General features: G+C 39.9%; 1 protein-coding gene across 9 annotated transcripts; it reads right to left on the bottom strand.

The window, feature by feature from the left end:
• Positions 1-1,511: 1,511 nt before the first annotated feature.
• MKI67 (marker of proliferation Ki-67) lies at positions 1,512-23,032 on the bottom strand. 9 transcript variants are annotated; one of them, XM_068689199.1, is made up of 17 exons: positions 22,880-23,032; positions 21,629-21,742; positions 20,754-20,795; positions 19,955-20,036; positions 19,758-19,873; positions 19,172-19,241; positions 18,237-18,309; positions 15,652-17,148; positions 15,096-15,334; positions 13,956-14,376; positions 12,415-12,530; positions 11,576-11,747; positions 11,340-11,474; positions 8,848-10,493; positions 7,659-7,734; positions 4,025-7,108; positions 1,512-2,560 (listed from the first exon to the last, which is right to left on the bottom strand). In XM_068689199.1, the coding sequence occupies exons 2-17, from the start codon at positions 21,718-21,720 to the stop codon at positions 2,412-2,414; spliced, it is 8,010 nt and encodes a 2,669-aa protein (XP_068545300.1). In that variant the 5' UTR covers positions 21,721-21,742; positions 22,880-23,032; the 3' UTR covers positions 1,512-2,411. The 9 variants fall into 9 exon arrangements, with proteins under 9 accessions (XP_068545300.1, XP_068545308.1, XP_068545309.1 ...); XM_068689207.1 differs by having other exon boundaries at positions 9,328-10,493; XM_068689208.1 differs by having other exon boundaries at positions 10,108-10,493.
• Between the last annotated feature and the right edge of the window lie 451 nt (positions 23,033-23,483).

Genomic DNA, 23,483 nt, shown 5'->3' with positions numbered 1-23,483 from the left:
AAGAACTTTGTTTGGAAAAAAAAAGAATATTGCCCTGTTAGGAAAGCCTTAATTAGGTTTTATCCAATGAGTCAAGAGTAACATTTATGCAGAACAGCTTTTGTGTGGTGAATGTCTTGTTTGCACAACCTGTGACACTCAACAAACCCAAACAAAATGCCCCTTTGCTCATCTCGCTGACGAGCTCTTCACTTTGCACAGAGGCCAAGACGCCCTCTTATATCCTAGTTGCAGCTACTGAATGGAAAACAAGGCAGCTCCTTCAATGCAGTGATGGAAACTTGGCAAGTGTTCTTCCTCTACCCTCACAACTCCGTGCCTCTGCCCAAGGCTTTCATCTCCTCTGGTATGGAAGCCACCTCACTATCGAACACATACTAGCTGAATTAGGGAAGATGGAATGATCCCTTATCATTAAGGCTGTGTGTGATGCAATTAAAATGGAGCATTTGCTCACAGCACAAGAGTTCAGCCCTGTTCTCATTCTGAAAAAAAAAAATAATAAAAAATAAAAATTGGTGTGTGCCTTAGGACTTTGATTTGTTAGAAATTACTGCCTTGAATAATTATGGGATGATATTAAAGACTGAAATGACAGAGAAAGAGCAACTTAGAGGCACTTGCTTCTCTTACATAACTGCAAGAACAAAAAATACAGGTTGGAACACGGAAGACAGCAAGGCTGTGGAGCTGACCTAGAAGGGTACTTATATCATGAGCTTCCAGAGGTTAAAGCACTGCTGTTATTTCCTCTTTCTACCCACATTGCATAGGGAAAGCTACTAAGCCAAATGACAAATTGATCCCAAGCACATCACCTTCAAGGGGTTACAAATGCCAAGCTGCTTTGTCCTGTTTCTCTTCTGAATCTGTTGGTGGCTATCACCAGGTTTCTTTGGAAAACAACCAAACCAACCAAAAGGGATACTTTTAAGCAGCAGCCAGTAGGGGCCGATACAGGATTAGGTTCGTGAAGATGGCTTTGTGAAGTCTCCCTGTTGCAGTTAAGGAGACTGAGTCACAAACAAAGCAGGAGAAAATGAGTGCAAGGAAACTGGAGTTGTTCAACATGCAAGGACTTCATATAGATCCAGTAAAATTGGTAAAATTCTGTAAAACTCCAAGGTCACTAGTCTAGACCTACTGCTTGAGGTGTTGCTGAGACAAGAAGCATGAAGCTACATGACCTGGAATTTGGGATGATCACAAATTCTGCACCACAGACCCAACTAAACATTTTGGGTGAAGATGCTCCTCTCATTTCAGAGGCTGCAACCTAAGCTGGTGGAAGCAACCCCTCACTCCTCTTGTGGTAACACTTTGAAAACACGGATTTCACAAATCAGAACTTGCCCAAAGGGCCATTCATCTTCTCCAAAAGAAGCCCTAAGAAAAACATCAGAAAATAAACTCTATCTGTCCTTCCATAGAAACCTATTACTCTTCCTAGACTATATGAAAATGTAGGTTCTTAACTGGGGTTTTAAAAATGCATAGATACCTGAGCTGAATTTTTTTTTTTTTTTTTTTTTGCATTTAATAGAGGAACAGAAAGCTACCACCCTTTGAGATGTGTACACGCCAACATTATCCACAGGCCACAGACACTGACCTCTAGAAAATATTCTCCAAACCACATTCAGTACTCCACATCAGCTGCAGCTCTGAAAAGGGCAACATCGCAACCTCATACGCTCACTGCTCCTCTTCCCAGTGCTCACCTCCCTTTACAAGCACTGCACAGCGTGGCCATGTTTACAAGAGAATTGCCTGAATTTCAGAGGCACCCACATTACACTTCCAAAAATTATGGCATTTGGCTAAAAAAAATTAAATATGGTTGTAAGAGGACAGTAGTAATTACATCTTTAATTATTCCTAAGAACACAAAACACTTAAGTCCTAAATTGTTTACAAATTTAATGGCTTACAAACCCGTACTTCTCAGTAAAATTATTATTTTTTTTAAAATAGCATTTTCATTCATAGTAGTTCTACTAATAAATCTATAGTTTTTAAAAGAATATTTACAGAACTTTAATGAAAAAATAAGACTTAAGCACATAAAATTTAAGCAGAAAATAGCTTACAATTACACTGGCAGTAAAGTAACATGGCTTCCTGGCTACTGTACTCATTACCATAAAAAAGGGGATAAATACGAGCATAAAAGATTTATTTTTCTACCTGCCATTCTGCACAAGCATCGCATGGTATAGGAACCACTATATGTATCTACTAAAACAGGCGGCATCATTTCTGTAAACATATTAAGAAAAGTACTTAGACAATATCATCAGCGATAGCTTTACAAAATCTGAACTTAAAATCTGAGTGTAAGTCAAGTCACATTAAAAATTCCAATTGCATTTACAGAATCATTCTAAAAACTGACTCTTTAACTGTTAAGACTATTTTCTTGTTCTTGCACTTGCTCTTGTGCTTGATCTTGTTGTCCTGTTCGTCCCTCCAGCAGTCTGAGTTGTCTTCACATTGCCTTCAAGTTTTTCTTCAGTTTTGTTTCTTTTCCCTTTTTTGGGTGATCCGTTTTCATCATTCTCTATTCGTAGACAGAAATATTAAATGTAAATTTATATCATAAATCAAGCATTTTATAGAAAGTCAATCTTCAGTTACATTGTTTTTTAAGGGAGATGTCCCTAATGACTACGTTCCAAAGCTTACATCTATGAGTTCAACAAACCAGTTACAAAACCCACACTTCTGCACATCCAATATCCTTTAAAATAGGTCCCCAAGGACATACAGCTATTTCTGAAAGTAGGTTAACATTAATGAGAGCACCAAAACCAATTAGCTATTATTTTAGCTAAAAATTCTTCTACTGATATGTAAAACTAAAACATATCTAACACTGAAGAAAAAAACAGCAAAAATGAATGTACAGCAACTAATTTATTGTCCAGCTAGAACTGCAAAGTCAGGCTTGTAGTTGTAACAAACACACTGGACGCTTGTGGAAGAATCTAGATGGCACAGACCAGTGAAGCTGCTCTAAGAGATGAGCATCGACCCAAGCACCACCACTAAAATCCATGTGGGGAAAAAGGACCTCCCCCCAAAAGAAACTATTCAGACCAGTAGAAAAGCACTGGAAGAGATCAGTCCTTTGGGAGGTGCATGTAGCAGTGTCAAGAAGTGAAAACTAGCAGAAGTGTGAAGTCAATAAACCAAGAGGGGAACCTGGCACAATAGATGTACGTGTTACGTTTGGATAAGCACATGTTACAGATAAAGAGACGAAGAGAAATGAAACGAGAGCATGGCCAAATCACAATAGGATTAATGCACATAACCTGCCAGAAAATTCTTTGTGCATCTGTAAAGATTCATTACTTCCATTTGATTATATTTATTTGACGATAATTTCTTATTACAACGTGGTATCTTTAAAATTTTATCACATCCAGCTGAAAGGTTTAGGGAATATTTCAAGTGTCTGAAGCTAGAGCTCTATTGGATTGGGGAAAATAAAACTGAAAAACGGGAAAAGTGAGAGACATGTGGAACTTCTGCTGTCATTTGAGCTCAAATACAGCTCCAAGTCCTTCTAGCACCAACTTCATTACAGCACGGTTAAGTCGTACAAGCTACCCAAAACCTGGACATACAAAAGCAGGAGCGTATTTAGGAGAAAACAAGCACAGACAATGGGTGCTACAAATGTAAATATCATGCTATGCTCATTACCACCTGTAAGTTAGTTAATTGATGTTATTTAACCTGCAAGTTATGGATTGAGACAGCAGAAGAGCATGAGGGCATTTGAATCACTCAGCAGAAGAGGAATACAGCTGTCAGATGCCATACAATCAATCCATTCTGCTTTGGAGAAACATCTGGTTTGTACAGGATAACCTAGCCCCTTCTTTACTTACCTCTCTTTACTACATTAAAGACCCACTCTCTATTTACATTAGACTATGGCAGCCAACAGTAATAACCTGTACAAAATTCTAAACTTAGCTATATGTAGAAAATAGAAATATTTTTTTTTCCTCACCTGATTTTGATTTTTTAGGTGGTACGTCATCTGCTGGCAACAGACATTTTCTTCTGCGAGAAGTGGAAGTTGTCTGTTGGGTAGGGTTAACCTCTTTTCCTTTTCCAGACTGATTACTTTCTTCAGAACCAGTGGGTATCATACACTGCATTTCCGAAATGTTGCCGTTTTCAGGCAAGTTGCCATTGTCACGAAGAGAAGTAGCTGCCTCTGGTTTGAATTGTACATTTTTCCTCTTATTTCTCAGTTGCCTATGTTTTTCCTGGGATGAGTTATTTTCCAGAGCTGTACCTTCACCTTCCTTAAGGATTCCGTTTTGACCTCTGTCTTCAGGCAAGACAAGCTTTTCCCTGAGAAAGGTTGAACTAGTTTCTTCAGATTTGGAAGGAACTATTTTCCTTCTGCCTGCCTTCGATGGATTTTCTTTTCCTGATTGGGTTACTTCCAAAAGTATACCCTGTTGCTCTTTGGGAGTTTCATTCTTACCATCTTCTGGCAAACCTTGAAGTGAACTAGAACTAACAGCCAGTGAAGTGATACTACACTTTTTCCCTGAGTACCCTTTTGAAAGGTCAATTTTTTCTTCGGAAGAGGGTTTTTCAGAAATCATTTTTTTAGCTTTCCTATGATTATTATTTCTGCTACTTTCTTTTGATAAGTTACGTTTTCCCCGAGCAGGAGTAGAACTTGTGGCTTCTAACAAGATGGCAGCTTCATTCCTTCTGCCTCTTTTTGGTTGATCTTTTAGACTTGAAACAACTGCTCCTAATGGAACATTTTGATCTTTAAGAGCCTCTTCTTTACCATTATCTGCTGGCAAACCACGTTTTCTTCTAAGAGAAATGGAATTAGTTGTGTGTGACACTGGAGGAGTTTCTTTCCTTCTGCCCCTTCCTAATGGCTTTGCTTTTGCACAGGACACCGATTCCAAAAGCACGTTTTGTTCTTCATTAGTACTCTCCTCTTTGTCATCAGTTTCTGACAAGCCACGTTTTCTCCAGAGAGAAGCTGAACTTTTTGCCTCTGCTGCTAGATCAATCTCTTTTCTTTTGTCCCTTGCTGATGCATTTGCTTTTGCCTGCAAAGTGTTATCTCCCAATGCTGGATTTTGATCTTCTTTCACAGTCATCTTTTTATCATCACCTTCTAGCAACCCACGTTTTTCTCTGATAGAAAGAGAACTCACCGTTTGTGATGCTACAGCAACCTCTCGCCTTCTTCGTCCTCTCAGCGGAACTTCTTCTGTTGAAGAGGGAATAGCTTCCAAAGCTGGATCTTGATCTTTTGTAGAAGTCTCATCTTTACTATGATCTTTAATTAAGGTTTCTTTTTTCGTAAAGGCAGAACAAGCTGCTTGTGGAATGGAATCAGCTTGCCTTCTTCTGCTCCTCCTTACTTCTAAAGGATTTTCTGAAGCCTCACGTTGATCATGTTTGCAAGCCATTCCTTCCTCATTCCCAGGTAAATTCCTTTCTTCTCCTAGAGCTTCGGAACTGGCTTCTTCAAGTTTAAAATTAACTCTTCTTCCTCTAAGTCTTCTACGTGTAATTCTATTATTTTGTGTTTGATTCTCTTGCAGGATTTCAGTTTGCTTTGGTTCATTTGCTTCCTGCTCATTTCTTGTCTGCTTTTGATGTCTATGAGCAATGCCATCACTGTTTAGAGCAGTTACCAATGTGTCAGCTGTGTTGTTCTGGTCTTTCATTACTTGGTGTGCCTGCTTGACACAACTAGAGGCTGAAGACTCTTTGGGAGAAGATTCCTCTGTTTCTGACTTACATTTAAGCGTAAGATCTAGGCTGTTTACATCCTGGGCAAATTCATCAGCCTTTTTCTCTGAAGAGTCTTTTTTCCCTCTCCTGCTTCTAGTTCTGTTTGCTTCTTGTTTGAATTCCAAGTTGAGAACAGTTACTGGCATTTTATCTGTCTCTCCAGAAGATGATTCTGACTTTAATCTTTGAGATGCCTTTGTAGTATTTTCCTGAGCATTTTCCGCTTCATCTCCCAGAGATATTTTCCTCTCATTTTTGGTGGGTGATTTTGTTTCGGTAATGGTTTCATTTGAAGTCTCCTTTGCTTTCTGAACATTCTGTGTATTTTCAAGTGCCATCCCGCACATGTCTGTTTTTACTTCTGTTGGTTGTTTTCTAGCATTTCTTGAAGACTTACCTCTTTTTTCTGTTACCTTTACTTCAAGTTCAGTTCTGTTTCCAGATGCTTCTGTGGGGGCAGTCTCAGAAGTCTGCTCATCACCTTGTAGTAATTTTGCTGATTGGTGTTTACGAAGTTTCCTTGTCGTCCCATGAAGTTCCTCTGAAGGAGCTTGTTCAACCTGTTCATTCCTAGCTCTTCTTTGTCTTTTGGGTGGAAGCAGTACTTCTGTGTTTTCTATTTTTTTCATTCCTCTAGACCTCTTCTGATGCGATAGAAGAATTTCTTCTCTGTCTTCTACACTACCTTTGTCAGATGCGTTTTCAGATTTTTTTAAATCTGTTTGCAGTTGGTGATTTTCATCCTGAGTGCTACTAGATACGCCTTCTGTCTTTCTGCTTTGATCATCTTCAGTTACAGATGTGCTACTGATATCATACTCCTGCAAAGCCTGTTTCCTATTTGCAGGATCTTTTTGTAGCACTGAAGAATCTTTTTCAGAAGACTCAAGATCCTCACTAGGATGTTTTAACTCCTTTGGTTCCTTAGTTTTACCTCTTCTTGGTCTTCGAGTATCAACCTGCGTTTCCACAAGTGAAACGGTTTCAACTGTTTTCTCATCAGGATGCTTTGAAACAATTTCTTTTTCCATGCAAAGATTTGTTCTCCTTCCTCTTCCTGTATTTTTAGCTACTGAAGTTGAAGTACTGATCTCTCCCATCTCTTCTTGGATGCTCTTTTTCTCCAGACCTTGCAATTCTTTTGAATTTAAATCCTTTTCACACTGCTTTGTTGAAGGTGGATGTACAGTCTTCCTTGGTCTGCCCCTTGTTAGTCTCTGGGTAGAGTGGTCTTCACTAGTTGACAACTTTTGTTGAGAATCTTTATCTTGTGAAGTATTTCCTTTGTCTTCTAAAACAGTTTTATTCCCCCCTACAAAGTTTGTAATATAGAAAAGAGCACAATCAAAAGTTATACATTACTATGCCCGATCAAAGTATCTCTTGAGTTTTCATTTTCCTAGTAAAGTGGTCTTGCTCAAATGAATCATATTTAATTTTAAAAAGTAACAGGGATTTAAACAGACTCCTAGAATAAAACCCAGTTTAGTACACAGAGTTATTTGTTTTATTTGACAGGTAGCACTCAAGCTTTAAGATATATTTTGAAAGTCTTTGCAAATAGAGGTGATTTTAAGTGGATACCTTAGCAACAGGTGATTTTTTTATTTTATTTTTTTTTTTACACTGGTATGTTTGGAGATGCCACCATTATTACATCAAACTACTCCACCATTTTTTAAACACCAATAGAATGCCAACACTGGTTTGTGTTACAGATTACTGCTCAAATTCCCTGAGATATTTGCTCCTTCCATACTATATAATTTGGAATTTTTACAACACGTTGAAACTTCCTAACAACACACACAGTCCTGCATATTCATTATTACTCTAGTTAAAATAAAAGTGTTTGTACTTACCATACTCACGACTGCCATTAGTACAAGCAGTTACAGCATCTTCTTGCTTAGGATCCATAACATTTTCTGACCTGACCTAAGGAAATAAGCAATAATCAATACTTTTGTGTGTGTCTGACAGGACAAGAAATAGTTAACTAATAGAAAATTGCGAGTGAAACAGTTGAAAAAAGTCTTGCCAAATACTTTATGAGAAAATGAAGCCAACTTCGTTTGCTAACTGCATCATATATTTGGTACTACCACAAAATTGAACTTAATACTTGTTATCTGAGCTAGTGTAGCAGTTTTTACAGTGAAAGACAACACAGTATAGTTTTAAAAAGCATTCAGTAAACTGGCTGAACATTGTCTAGTAAGATTAGAAAAAGAGGGTTATTGAATCTAAATCATTTGAATGTTTTGAAGTGTTTTATTGTAGTTCTACACAGACCAGCAATACTCATTTTAATCTATGGATCTGGGAGTCAACAAAAATCGATGCTAATAAAATACACCAATGACAAGAGTGATGAAGGTGCGAATTGTAAGGTCAAAATGGTAACCCAGAGCAGCCTCAGCAGCCATTTAGATAGGGTTCCTCTAAACAAAGTACATACTAATACAAGCAAACAGAGTAGAATTGGTGTCTATTCAGCAAGCAGTGAGTGAAAGCCTTATGGGCATGAAGAGCAATCAACTGACTACGTGGTAACACAAAATTTTGGCAAAAGCTCAGTGCTCTTGGATGCTTAAAGAAAAAAAGTGTTTTGAATTTAATCTACAAGCTATGAAGAAGCTGTACAAAAAAAACAAACATGCATATATCCCACTTATGAAAAGGAAGGCACAGAAAGAACTCCACTGTAGTCTGTAAGTAATTTAAGGGTGCTTTAAACATAACAGAAACAAGTGACTAGAAAAAAAGTGCTCCTTCAAATTTGTACTCAACTGCATCTTCTGGTTTTTACCCATTCACACCTGGACAAAGCTACCAAGGAAAACACAGGTTGTCAACTTCACTGTTTTCAAATAAACATCAGGTGCTCTTCCAGAAGGTATTTTGTCAGCCACAGGTCTTGTGCATGAGATATTTTAATGAAAATACAATGATATAAAACATGTCTTATTAGATGGCCTAAGAGTTCACTTCAACCACAGGCTCCAAGCTTAAATAAACTCTTTCCAAAAGCTAAAGAAAATATTTTACCTTTGTTTCCTCTGATGCATCAAACATTTCCTTAACTCCAACATAGTCCACTTCAGAATCAGGATTTTTCTGTCTGGGTTCTGCCATAAGCCTCTCCAGACCCACAAAGTCATCAACTGGATGATATTTCTCTCTTGGAGTTTGCACTAATCTACTAATCCCAAACATATTTTCTATGGGTTCCACTTTTTCCTTTGGAGTTCTGAAAATACGGCTGACTCCAACCATGTCTTCTACCGGCTGATGTTTCAATTTCGGATTTTTCTGGATTAAATTAACTCCTGTCACATCTTTTACTACCTCCTTGTTTTGTACTGGAGTCTCTGGCAATTTCTGCAAGGCATTTTCATCTCTAGTAGGTTCCAATTTTTGCTGTGGGGTCCTTGTGAGCTGCTTGATGCCTGACAGGAAATCAGTAGGCTCTACAGGCTCTGGTTTCTGCTTGGGGGTCTTCATGAGCTGCCTGATGCCAGAACGGACCTCAGCTGGCTCTGGTTTCTGCTTCGGGGTCTTCATGAGCTGCTTGATGCCCGACAGGACCTCAGCTGGCTCTGGTTTCTGCTTGGGGGTCTTCATGAGCTGCTTGATGCCAGAAAGGACCTCAGCTGGCTCTGGTTTCTGTTTTGGGGTCTTCATGAGCTGCTTGATGCCTGACAAGGCCTCTACAGTCTCTGGTTTCTGCTTCGGGGTCTTCATGAGCTGTTTGATACCTGACAGGACCTCAGCTGGCTCTGGTTTCTGCTTTGGGGTCTTCATGAGCTGTTTGATACCTGTCAGGACCTCAGCTGGCTCTGGTTTCTGCTTTGGGGTCTTCATGAGCTGCTTGATGCCTGACAAGGCCTCTACAGGTTCTGTTTTCTGCTTCGGGGTCTTCATGAGCTGTTTGATACCTGACAGTACCTCAGCTGGCTCTGGTTTCTGCTTTGGGGTCTTCCTGAGCTGCTTGATGCCAGAAGGGACCTCAGCTGGCTCTGGTTTCTGTTTTGGGGTCTTCATGAGCTGCTTGATTCCCGACAAGACCTCAGCTGGCTCTGGTTTCTGCTTTGGGGTCTTCATGAGCTGCTTGATGCCTGACAAGGCCTCTACAGGTTCTGTTTTCTGCTTCGGGGTCTTCATGAGCTGTTTGATACCTGACAGTACCTCAGCTGGCTCTGGTTTCTGCTTTGGGGTCTTCCTGAGCTGCTTGATGCCCGACAGGACCTCAGCTGGCTCTGGCTTCTGTTTTGGGGTCTCCATGAGCTGCTTGATTCCCGACAAGACCTCAGCTGGCTCTGGTTTCTGCTTTGGGGTCTTCATGAGCTGCTTGATGCCCGACAGGACCTCTACAGGTTCTGGCTTCTTCTTTGGGGTTCTTAATAGCTGCTTGATGCCTGATACAACGTTGACTGACTCCAACTTCTGATCTGGAGTTTTCCTTTTACTTGCCAATTTCACCCGAGAGGCTTGTTTCTCTGCACTTACTGACACGCTATCCACATCAAGATCTTCTTCCAGCATAGCTATTCTTCTTTCTGGAATTCTGGAGGACATTATTTCAAATATAGACTTTGGAGATTCCTTCTCTCTCATCAAATCTGAGATGTCTTGACAATCCAGTATCTCTCCTGAAGAATCTGGAGTATTTAATGGTGACACCATCATCTCTCCTGAAATAAACAGTAGGTTTATCTAATTTGGCAAACAAACTAAGCAGGAAATCCAAACATTCCAATTGCTGTATAACTAAGTAAAAAATGGATTCAATCAGCCAAAGCTTTCTACAAGCTAAATCCAAAACTGTGTTTCAGCAATTGGTTTGGTAATTAGCAAGAAGGCAATTAGCTCCTACAAGGCACAGCATACGTTAAAAAAATTAAGCCTAAAAAACCTTGATGATTTTTTATTTAATCTGATAAAAATCATTAGTATCACTACTCTGAATATTGGATAATTCATTCTTGATTTTTGTCGGTGATTCACTAGATGCTCACTTTTGCTAAATTCTTAGTAAAACAGAATTTAAAGAATTCTGAGTTATTCAGGAACACGACTGATATGCAAAGTCATATGCAAAAGACAGAAAAAAAAAAAAGCTAAGTATCATCTTAACACAAATCTTCCTAATCTGACATTTTTCTTAAGTAGAATCTTTGCAAAATTATACAGCATAACCACTCCCTGCCGTAAGATTTTGTCATTGAATCTAGATGTATCCCTTGACAATTGATTAAAGGATTGCCATGCTTCAACACAAGGTTTGCCTGAAACAATACTTCAGCATTTAGAAGTTCGATATAAAACTGAATGAAGAAAAAAATAACACCTACCAAAAAAAATAACTGGAACTACTGGAAAATGTCCTCCAATACATGATAAAAAAAAAATCAATGGTTGCAAGATGCTTTATCTCTACACTAAGTCTGCCTAGCATTAGGCTATGCACTATCAGTGAGTTGCAGACACAGCTACCCCAAAGTATACTTTAATAATTTCTTTCCAATTAACAACCATACCAGATTCTTCAGGAGTACGCAGTTCAGAAATGTCCATTGTGGTACACGGTGGTGTAAGATCACTGTCACGAACAGTGCTTGAAGGTGATGTTTTTCCACTCGTATTTTCTGGAGTTTTAAACATCTCAGCCAGCCCTATAAATTATATTCAGAAAAATGAGCACTTGTTTCGGAAAAAAAAAAAAAGTGCACAGTTGGCAGAACCAGTAACAGGTTTTAAAAATCTCACAACGTACCTGTGAAGCTTTCATCCATATTCAAGTTTTGTTTCGAGATTGGATTTTTCACCACTTTAGGGACCTGTCCAGCCATTCTACCAGTGGTAGAGTGCGCTCTGCCTACAACTATTGTAGCAGGAGATTCTGCATGACCTGTGCTAAAATGACCTTTTATTTTTCTTTCTGGAGTCTATAAAGGAAAAAAATAAATAAAAGTTAGGACACAAAGATCCCTTTTATTTAAAACCTAGCCAGAATCACTCAAGAGATTCCACAAGTTTATTGGTCGTGTTTAGCTAATACAGACTGCTGGGCATACAGAAGTGGTTAAATTGCAGCTACTTTAAAGGGCTGATTCGTTGTGAAATGCAGCTCATATATTCGTTTAAGATTTGAGTGACTATGCTCAATGAGCATCTGAGACAAGTTTTCTTAGCTTTCAGAAACGCTCAGGGATTATCCTGAGAGTGTTTCAGTCTTACTCCTTTCCACCTGCATAGAATCCTTTAGGTTGGGAAAGACCTTCACCATCATCCAACGACCAACCTCACCACCACGTAAAGTGGTTAAACCGGAACAGAACCTCTTTCAAACAGCACTACAGCTTCAACTACAGACAAGGGACAAATACTTACTCCATCCACCCAACACAATTAGTTATTTAGATACATTCTTAAGATGTTTTGAATCAATACATTTCAGTAAATTCAAGTAGATTTACACGCTGTGAGAAAGACACCAATACCCATTTAACATCTTGCCAAAATCTCAAACTTCCAGCTTCTGCAGTTAAATGCCAACAAGCTGTTTCAAGGTTAAGCAAACCCCCAAACCTTAAAAAGAAGTAAAACAAATACCTTTGGTGACTGTGTTGTCTTCTTCATTGGTCTTCGTTTCGGGGCACGTTTTTTAACGGCCTTTGCCTGTGGTCTTGCAACACCCAATTTTACCACTTCTGCCCAAGATTTCGCAACTACGAAGCAAAACAGACACAATAACCTTAACTGTCAGCTGTGTAAACAGGAGTTCACAGCTATTTATGATTCCAAAGGATTTGCTGTAGTCAGAAATCACAATTTCAAGCTGAATCTTAACGAGTGTCCAAGCATCCAGTACGAACATCCAAGCATCCAGTACAAGTGTCCAAGCATCCAGTACGTTTCTACAACAAAAAGCGTCATACAGTTCCAGAATCTGTGCTAAGTGCTGACGTCACTCTGTCCTCACTCTCTGCTGGAGTTCAAAAAGCATTTGGACAGTGCTCTCAGACATGTGGTCTGATTTTCTGGGCGGTCATTTAAGGACCCAGGAGTTAAACTTGATGATCATTGTGGGTTCCTTCCAATTCAGGATATTCTGCGATTCTGTGAAATATTTTCCTCATTACAAATTTGCCATAAGCCTTTCAGTCTTGCACTTTATTTTACCTGAATTTTTCCTTAACAGAATGTAAGGTTTAACAGCAAAAACATGTTGTTTTTTATTGTTTTTTTTTTTTGTTTGTTTGTTTTAAGTGAAACATATCCAGGATTAACCAGGAAGGCCCGTGATTTTATCTCACCATATAATAGGACTATCACTGAGACACTGCACACAGACACTGCACACAGCATGTTATTCACAACTTTAAAATGATTCTACAAAAAACGAAGATAGCAAAGAATAATAAATTGCCAGATGAATGTTGATATTGATGGGAAATTTTAAATTTGACTTTGAAAGAGTCAAATTGATATAATTTGTTTTCATAAATTAAAGACATCTCATCTTTAAGTGTTTTCATAAAGATTAAATTTTCAAGAACCAGATTCCCTCTCAATTTTTCCAGTGGTATCAAAACTATTTTGACCAACATTTGAATTTGAATGTTCAACAATTAAAATATTTGTGTCTCAATGGTTATCATCCATGATGTCTGCCATACACCCAACAGTTACAGGCAGTCCAGTCTACAACTGACAGTGTGTGAACTGGCTAGGGAAAAAGGCATAAAGAAACTAAGCTGAATACAGGTAAAATGCATGTTTTCACCAACAAAAATTATTGAACTGAAATTGTATCAGTTATATACTACTCCAAATTGAGGGACTTGGAGGATCAATACCGCAATTAACCTAACAAACAGAACCTTAATTCTACCATTTTTCAGTTTCTGAGTATTAGGATTTGCGTTCTAAATACCTTGTTATAAATCTAGTTGCTAAAGCGATGGATAAGTGTGAGAACATAAAATTTTTCAATTCTCAGATGATTCAAAAAAAAAAAATCCCCCAAACCATCAGAATATACACCGATTATTTGGTGGTCTCAGAATAAAACTAATAATAGGACTACTTCAGTTTTGTAGCTGTTTTTTAAAGCAGTAGAAATCATATTAAAATTAACTGCTGAAACAAACCTAGTAAGTTGGCAGTAGAGGCACCGCTTCTTCTTTTTGAACTGATAACTGCTACAGCACCACTCCTCCTCTTCATGGGAGTCTTCTTCATACTACGTCGTGAACTTCTTGTTAATTTGTTAGGTGTTGCCATTGAGGTTTTATCATCTCGGCTAACACCATTAGATTTAGGTGTTTTCTCTAGGGCACCATTTTTCTCCCCTGTATTCATATCTTTTGCAACACCGTTCTGCTCTTCTGCAATTGGTGATGGTGTTGTGATGTGCGAAACAGAGAAACGCCCTTTTGTGTAAGGTGCTGGAGAGCCTGTAGGAAGCTGCGGTGTTGCTTTTCCAGAGTGAGGGGAAGAGGCAGCTGGGGGTGTCTGGGCTGGCAATTTTTCTGGTGACATTTTTTCTTTTTGCAAACATACAGAAAGTTCCTGGTAGAAAAAAAAATAACAAAAAATTACTGTGCAAAGCTAAACTACAAGTGTTCTTTTCTATCTCTGAAAGTAAATGCAATAGTATAAAATAGCATCAGATCAGTTGAAAAAGTCTTAGATGTTACTCTCTAAGAAGAAAGCAAATTGGCAACAACTTTTAAATTTCAAAAGCCTCCAATGGCCTGTGCAAATCCAACTGAACAAATTAACTTTGTTACTCTAGTTTATTCAAAACAGTCTTATTCCCATAAAGTGCACTACAGGCTTTCACTAGCGTAAATCAGCAGCCGAATGTTTTCAGACTTCTGGCCAAGCCACATGGCCATAGCTTGCATAGTCTGGCAAACTACTCTTTCTAGATTGCGTCTGTTTTCTGCTATTTATGATTAACTGGTGCCAGTAGATTCTGCTGTTAAGCACAAGCACACAAATATACTCCTAAACATGCATGAGAACAAGCAAAAACGTGTGATGAAATAAAGCACACCCACTGGATAAAGAGAGGTAGACGAACAATAAGCTGCACATCCTCCTTTGGAGGAAAAAGTTTAAAAACGCTGATTAAAAAATACCATTATAATTCCCAATCAATATGTCCACTTCCTAACATACATCTTTATTATTCATTTTGAATTCATTTTTAGAAGTCTTTGAATTTACAAGTTCTGTTCGTATCACTTAGCTTAGCGACTCAATTAGCTTCAGCATTTATTTACCTGGACTGCAAAGTGCTTCAGCCCCTGAGCCTTTTTCAGCACTGCGCGTGGGGAGCCTCCAAACGGTAAGCTCAGCCTTGCAGGAATCGCACCTCGTTTAAGGGGTGAGTTGGGAGGCAAACTTTTGTCAAAGAGTTCCGGACTTAGATGACCACCAAAAGACACTCTTTTTCTCTTGCCTAAAGGCTGAGGTAACAGATCATCACTCTTCCTCTTCTGAGACGCTGTTTTTGTGTTACCTAAACAAAAAAATAGCAATAATTGAATATATCTCCACAAATCAAAGAATCCAGGAAGTCACCATTTTAACCAGCACAGGAAACAAGGCTTACTTGGGCATTTGAAAGTCAGAAACATATTAGAAAGTAACTCATTTACATTCAATTGGAGAAAGTTTTATAGAAATTATTGGTTATTTTTAGGGTCATAAATATAAAAACATGATGTTACAGAACCAACGTATCAGCAATTAATTATATATTTAAATGGAAAAATTCTCACGAAAATTAAGAGATTTTCTCCAATTAAGTGCCAAGAAGGCGCGAAATCTATTTACCTGATTCTTCTTCAGCCAACAGGTCAGAAACATTCATTTCTGAAACAGCCTCATTGCCTTCCAGTACACTAGCACTTCCCAAAGACCTTTTTGATGATGATCTCCGAGGTCTTAGAACACTAGTATCTTCCAAATCTGATTTCTGATTACACCCATTGGTGGCCAGATCTTGTTGAGTTCCACTGTCCTGTCTGTCTACAGTCTTATTGTCGTGTTCTTCAACTGCATTTGTCTCCAGTGCTTTCTCAGTTCGCAGTTCAGAGGTCCTCGGCCTACCCCTTTTTCTTCCAGAGCCAGATTTCTGACTAGCAGGAGATGCCAGTTCTGATGTTAACTCTCCTGAAGTTGGTGTCTCTGAATGGATGCTTTTGTTTACAAATTCTTTACTTTGTCTGACATTTCTTCTGGGACTCTTGGAATTAGAAGCAGGAGACTCAGAATCTCTCTTTTTTGAATCTACATTTGTCTGATCACAGATTTCTTTCAGCACTTCTACTTTCCCCGATTTTCTTGGTGTATGTTGTTTACTGTTTCGTCTCTGGTTTATGCATTTATTTTCTGCCAAAGGCTGTTGTTGGAGGCTATCATTTCTGCACACTGAATCTTCCCTTTGAATTTCAGCTGAAATTTCTGAAAAAGACTTGTGTTCCAACAACACATCTCCTCGAGCTGTCGGAGTACCAATATTTACAGAATCCACCCCAGTAGCTTCGTTGGTAGGTGACATGAAACAAGATCGAGGACTCTTCCTTCTGGGGGTTGGTGTAGACATAACATGTTTGTCTACTTCAGAAATGTTTGTCATGTTTGTTGTCTGTGCTATTTTCTCTGCTGTTATTGCAGAGTTGTAGATTTTCACCTCATCTGCATAACCCAAGCGTTCTATGGAGCATGGCTGCAGCAGACATGCTGCATTTCTATCATTCTCCTTACTGGGTTTGGGTGTTTTGGCTGTAACTTCAGCGCCTTTAGATTTACCTGGTGTACTTTCTTCCTTATGATCTTGCAAGTTACTTCTCCTGCGAATACTTTTTGTCATCTCCTTTGAAACAGAAGTTCGCGGACTTCTGGTAAAACATTTCTTGGTAGCACTTCCTACCATTGAGATTTGATTAAGTTCTGAACTAATTACTTCTTGTTTCATTTTATATTCTTCATTATTTTCACTTATGCCAATTTCTTTTTCTTCAGTAGGGCTTACATGATCACAACTTGATGCGATTTGAGCACTTGGTTCCTGCAGGGCACCCTTACCACCTTCTTTTCCAGCTTTTTCAGGTACATTTCCTCCTTGCAGAGTTTTTTTCACTTTAATCTCATGTTTCAGCGTTTCATAGAGTTTACTAAAGGGAGACATTTCAGTTTGCTTTCTAGTAGATTGTTTTATCTTATATGAAGATTTAGGTGTTTGTAGCTTAACTGGTAAGGCTTTGGATATATTTTCCTCTGTACTTTGTTTATTTTCATCAGCATTTTGTTCTTCGCACTCAGAATGATCTACAGCGTAAGCAAAGCAAAAACAAAGTTATGGAAAAAAAGCAGAAACATAAGTAAAGTTCCTTAAATACAGATGAGAATTCCCTCCTTTCCTCTACCAAGGCTAGCAACCAGGCTCCAGGATATGGGACTGTACACAAAGCTCTGTTTACAATAACAATTCTCTCATAATAAAAACATTAGTTGTAAAATGTTTAATAAATTTTAAGTTGCAATCTGGACCTTATCCCACATTCAGATAAGGCAATTTGTATTTCATGCTGCTGTTTTTCTTCAGTGGCTTATGTATCTATCTTTCGCGGCTGCCACAAGACAAATCTGTGAACACAGAACTAAACAATCACTGAGATCGGCTTACCACAATTCAGTCAGTTTTCTGTCTTGCATTTACCCAGGTGCTGTATTGTTCTAACTGTACCAATGCTTCTCTAGGGTAAAGCAAGACAATAAAGCAGAGCTAGCACTTCCCAAATGAGACAGAGCAAGTGACCGCACACATGCTGGAGGCCTGAAGTAACATGCTTCACTTCACATTTTCCACGCAGAGAGCAGTCAGCTAGCAGGGTTCATCCAAGAAGTTGCCTTTCTAAACCACAAGAAGCTGAGCCCTTGTGAACATTTACACATCCACAGTCTCAACACTGCCATATACCAGCATGAACATCTACTAAAACAAATGCTGACATGTCCACTTCTCTTAGATGCAACGGGAAATACATGTAAAGATGTAGAGACTAACAGACAAGGAAAAAGCACACTGATCAACTTTTGGAAAAGGAGATGGGGGGGTAGGAAGGAGATCTTTAAACGTGATCTTTTGGGATTTCAGCAAAGCATTCAATACTGTTTCTCAAAAAGTGTTACTGCCCATTTGTCAGAATGCAACGTGTTTTCCCCTGGCATGGGTAAATTACAGCATTTAAGTACAATGCAGTAGTACACTGACACAGGAATGTGTACTGTGCTCAGTTTGAAAAATCTTTAAATATATTTATTTTGCTCTTTTCAACCTTGTTTTTCCTCCATATGCTAAGAATTAAAATTAAGGAGGAAGATGAACACAACCCCCCTATAATACAGGTACCAACCTGAAGATCTTTTAGATCCTGAAGTTTGCTTATGTAATAACTCCACTTCTGCCACCTGCTGAACATGAAGAACCTGTAAATTTGTACAACGTTACAGCAGAGCAACAAATATTTAGCTTTCTACTGAACATTGAAAAAGGCTATATTTATAAATGTGTAAGCATTGCATACTGAACAGGTTTAAAAGCACTCAAATTAAAACCGAGTATTTCACCACTTAAGAACACTAACCGATACTCTACACAGCAAGAGCTCAAGTCTTGTTTTATTATTATTAGCTCTAAAAGCAGCTGTAGCATATGAACATGTACAAGCACATTCTAAGCTCACTTTTGTACCAGACCTAGTGGAAGAATTTTATTTAAATAAGAGAAACATAACGTACAAAAATCTTCAATAGCCACAGTACTCGCTAAGCAGCAATATCCCCTTGAAGGGTTAAAACATTGTTGGGAATTAAAAAAAGAAACAAATGCAAATAAATTATTAAAAGATAAACTTAGTCTGATATTTATAAATTCCAACAATTTACTAGCACATAAAACAACATACTTTTGGAGGAAAAAAATGCTCAGGTTCTAGGGCAAACATCCCCATTTAAAAGTACAAGTATATCCAATGTTAATACTTTGTTTCCTGCATCCTATCCTCTCCTCAAAAAAGATAAGGATTACTTTCAATAGGTTGCCTATAATCTTAATAGATGAGTAATAGATCTATTAACAGAAACTGATAACTCTAAAAATAATATATTGAGTTTAAAAAAGATATGAGTTCATTTGCGTTTTCAAACGGAAAGCTAGCCTACGATTGAAAAAATATTCCTCATTTAAAAAAAAGCAGACAAAACCCACAACAAAACAGGGAAATAGAATTTATCCTTATCAATACTGATACCAATGTATTTATAAGTAAGCCTGTCACCACAAATTTACCTGCCGCGTTTCATCTTTTGGAGATCTGGAACGCCTTTTTCTTGGAGTTGATTGGAGAGGATATTCAAACCTGGATGAAATATTTTAAAAGTAAAAACAAGCATTTTTTTGGTTAAATAGCTGATAACTAAATTCGCATTATTAAGATAAATGACCTAGAAAGAGTTGTCCCACTCCCAGCAATACCAACATATTGCTTTAAAATAGTTTCACTACATCAAAATATTCTCTTCTCTTAGAAATGTGTTTGTCCTTGAAACGAAATCAAAATGATCTCTCCAGACAATTCTATCTTTATTGATTTAGCTTAATATAATATATAAAAGTAATAAAAAAAAATCTTTAAGCCGTCTTGCCTTCTGGAGAAGCTCTATAAGACATTGTAAAGAGATACAAAATAAACTAAATTATCTTTCTGAAAATGGTAAAATGATGTTTTAGGTTTTCCCATTCATCTACTGCTATCTCCTGTATCTTCATCCGGCAGGTAGAGACCGTCCACAGAGTTCCCCACACTGTTTGGCTGCAGAACATGTTCTAGGATCAAGGCATTGTCTGTCAGAGACAGTTTGTCACTGGCACTTACCTGAAAGAACGATCAATAATAGTTAACACATCTCCGTGCTTCAGAGGTACAGGTTGCTGAAAACAGCTACCGTTCAGCTGCGTAGGATTTACTGTACTTAAATTTGTCAAGATTGCCTAGAAATAAAACAAAAATTTCAGTAGCCCGATGAGATGCAACAATGCAATACAAATGTCATTAAAATATGCGTATCTTACCTCCTCGTTTTCATTTACTTCAATTTTACAATGTTCTTTTGAGACCTGAGGCAACTGGATGCGGATGTCACATTCTGTTCTCCTAGAGGTGAAAATATAATTGGAGTTTACAGACATGCAGAGAAGACAAAAAATCTCACTGCTGTAGAATTTGGTGCTTTGACATCCCAAATTTCAGCTAATAATTTGTATGACTGTACACAGAAGAACAAAGGGACAAGAAAATACATTGAATGAAATACTTAACGTGATGTCTATCGCACCAAAAGAGTTTGGAACACTAGGAAAAAGCCAGAAAGTTATTGCTACCACAGGGAAACCTTTTCTCCACCAAAGAAAAAAGTGAATGTGATCAGCAGTTTAAATTCCACCACTTTTCTCTGGACATATACATTCAATACATGCCAACAGACCTAAGGCAAGAGAGCAGTCACTAAGTTCTCCAGGTAAGAAACAGGGGGAATGCTGTACTTGGTGCTAATTTCTGTGATGAAAAGTGGTGGAAAAAACAGCACTGCAGTAAAAAGGATTGAAAGAGAAACGCGGAGTCTAAAGCTTGGATTCTAAGTCACGTTATCAGCAAAATACACTCTGTCCAAAATCTGTCCTAGTGCTAACAATACAGAGATCAAAAAAAACAGTGTCTGAGTGGCTGAGAAGCAGCCTTTTCATCCGCCAGTAAAGCCAATTATTATAGGACTGGCTCCAGTGTGAAGCCGCAGATTACCATTAGTGGCCAAAATTGTTAGAATGCAGGCTTGCCCTGCCTAACCCACCAGGGAGCGTTGAACTCATTCACCTTAATTGGATAAAAGAGTTGAGATCCTGAAGACAATTAAGTCTGAAAAAAAATGCAGGACATTAGGCAATGAACAGGAAGAAATGAACCACCTAAGGCTTTCAACTGTGACAAAAAAATATCAGGAGCTTATGTTTCTGTAATGCCAGAGAAGCCATACTGGAAAAAAGGTAAAATAACCAAAAATCTGTTCATGACAAGCCTAAAAAGACATTAAAACTGATTATCATCTGCCTGGGCAGCTCTGCTGAAGCCAAAGAAGAGTATTATTGACACTGCAGTGCTTCCCACAGACTGGCACTACGGGATCTGATGCAGGACTGGATAATTAGTTAAGATATTAATCAATCAATCAGAGAAGTGCTGAGCAAACCCAGGTCAGGAGAAGTAAAAACATTTATCAATTCTTGATACTAGCTCGTGCATTTCATTACTGAGGCCTTGGAGAACCAAAAAAATAATTAAAAAAATAAAAAAATAAATGCAAAAAAGCACTGGTATGAGCACAGTTGAATGCAAGCCACTTTCCCTTCTGCACTGGTTGGTTCTCTAGGACCTGCCCGCAGATAAGAGTGCCACCACTTGCTAATTGGACACATGTCACATGTAGATTACTTGCAATCTCATAGCTCTATCGGATCTCTTTGACAGAAACTTCGGGGAAAAAAAAGAACTTTAACAAGGAAAGGTCAAAAAGCGATGACAAACAGTAAATTCCACTCAAGTAATGTGAGTCCAATACCACTTTTCCTACCTTGAACAGCATTCACAAATACAAACATTTCTTTCTTGCAAGTAAATATTAAAAAGATTCTGTCTGCAGGAACTATCGTTAATATTATTTCAATGCATCCGAGTACTCAACACATTCTCACCTTCCAAATAAACAAGAACTTGCAGTGAGTGGGAAGTGAATTCCATCGGTCCCATTGCGTTTAATTACAATTATTTTCCCGAAGAGCGGCATCTTCCAACATAAGAAGTCTTACCTATGTGAGAATGTCAAAATTACTCATCCAAGTAATTATTTATTCTCATAAATATGTAAAGCAACGTAACCCTTTTTTAATGCCGTTCAAAACACTCCTAAAGTACAGCAGAAGAGCCTTGTGCCTGTGCCACGTGAACGAAGTGCCATTTCCATGTGTTTCCCTGCACCTGGGAACTAGCCACCACGAGCATTGGTTGAAATCGTGCATAGGAGCGCGGGCACTACACGTTTGGAGGAAACAACGCTTTTAACAGCGGTAAGAGCAGTCATCACGTGCTCACACAAACTTAGCAATACCGCTTTGACGTATGCGATAGCTGCTTGGTATCCATCAGAGCCTGCAAAGAGGCAGGACACTCGTACAATGTTTCATTCCGTGAGCGATTTAAATTTAAAGCTATTTTCAGGCAAGCAGTCACTCCTGCTCACCTACACCTGGTGCGTTACCTTCCTCTCATATACTGGGACGTTCTCAGACTTGGCTTCCAAGCAAGGCTGCCTTTGAAGTAAACCTGGAGAAGCCGTGACTGCGGCTGGAGCTATTTATCTGCAGCTCCCTGTCAGTGCCAGCTCTCACACCCGCAGAGGTTTCACAGAAATCCCGCTGCAGGCTGGCTCTCAGGGAGCTCCCTCCTCCAGGAGGAGGCTGAAGCACCCGTCATTACCACAGGACCAGGGTCCTGAGCGTTGCGTTAAATACAAACCTGACCAAACCACGACATTTCTCACCCCTTGGCCCGTCAGCAAAGGAAGGAGCGAAGGGGAAAGGCCTGGCAGGAGCCCCGCGGTGCCGGGTGCCTGAGGGGCTCCCACAGACACACACAGCGTGTGACAGCACTGACAGCGCCCCTCCGCCAGCAAACCCTTGCGTGTGCCTGTGCACGGTGCAGCGCCACACGTTGTTAATTTTAAAGCAGCCCCCCGCCTCCCCTCCCCTCCCCTCACGTCGTCTCGTCCCGTCCCGTCCCGTCCCGTCCCGGCGCTCACCCCCTCAGCGCGGTGCCGGCTCCCTCCTGTTGCCGCCGCCGCTCCCCGCGGCGCCCCCCTCACGTCCCTCCCGTCCCTCCCGCCCTTCCCGCGCGCGCCAGCGCCGCCTCCGCCCGCTCGTATCCCTCCGCCGCGCCGCTACAGGCACCTGAGGCACCGGAGACACCGGGAGCTGCCGGAGCCGCCCCGGGGGGACACGGCCCCGCACACACAACCCCGACTGAGCCGCCTCGACGCCCCCTGGCTCTATCCGGCGCCGCTCGGCGGACGGACTCTTTTAGCCGTAACGGCCGGCGCTGTGGCGGAAGGAGACCGAAGCGAAGCTCAGTGCGCGTTCGAGCGCGTTCGAAAAGGAGCGCGGAGCGTCCCCATTGGCCCGCGGGGAGCGGCGTGTGGCGCGGCGCAGCCAATGGGAGGCCGCGGAGGGCGTTTGATTTCAAATGGCCGCCGCAGGGCTGGCCCCGGCCCGCCCCGCCTGCAGCGGGCGGGGCGCAGCGGGAGGGCACGGCTGACGCTGTGGGGCTCTGGGGGACCCCGGTTGGACAGCAGCTCGCTAAAAGCTTCCTAAACTAACGCAGACAGCCGAGTCTGGCTTCTGAGCCGCTCCTCCCCTAATTCAAATTGTTTTTGTTTTTGTTTTCTTCACCATAAAAACAGGGCGCTTCGAAGGGGTAACAGTAGGGGGAGCGCGGAAGGAAGCAGCAGTAAAAGTGTTGAAAATAAAATCAGCGCTTGAAGTCTGTTGTTGTCAT

The sequence above is a fragment of the Anas acuta genome, chromosome 7 (assembly GCF_963932015.1).
Source record: "Anas acuta chromosome 7, bAnaAcu1.1, whole genome shotgun sequence".
Classification (NCBI taxonomy): domain Eukaryota; kingdom Metazoa; phylum Chordata; class Aves; order Anseriformes; family Anatidae; genus Anas; species Anas acuta.
Note: the sequence above shows the minus strand (reverse complement) of the source record. Positions and strands in the feature narration are given on the sequence as shown.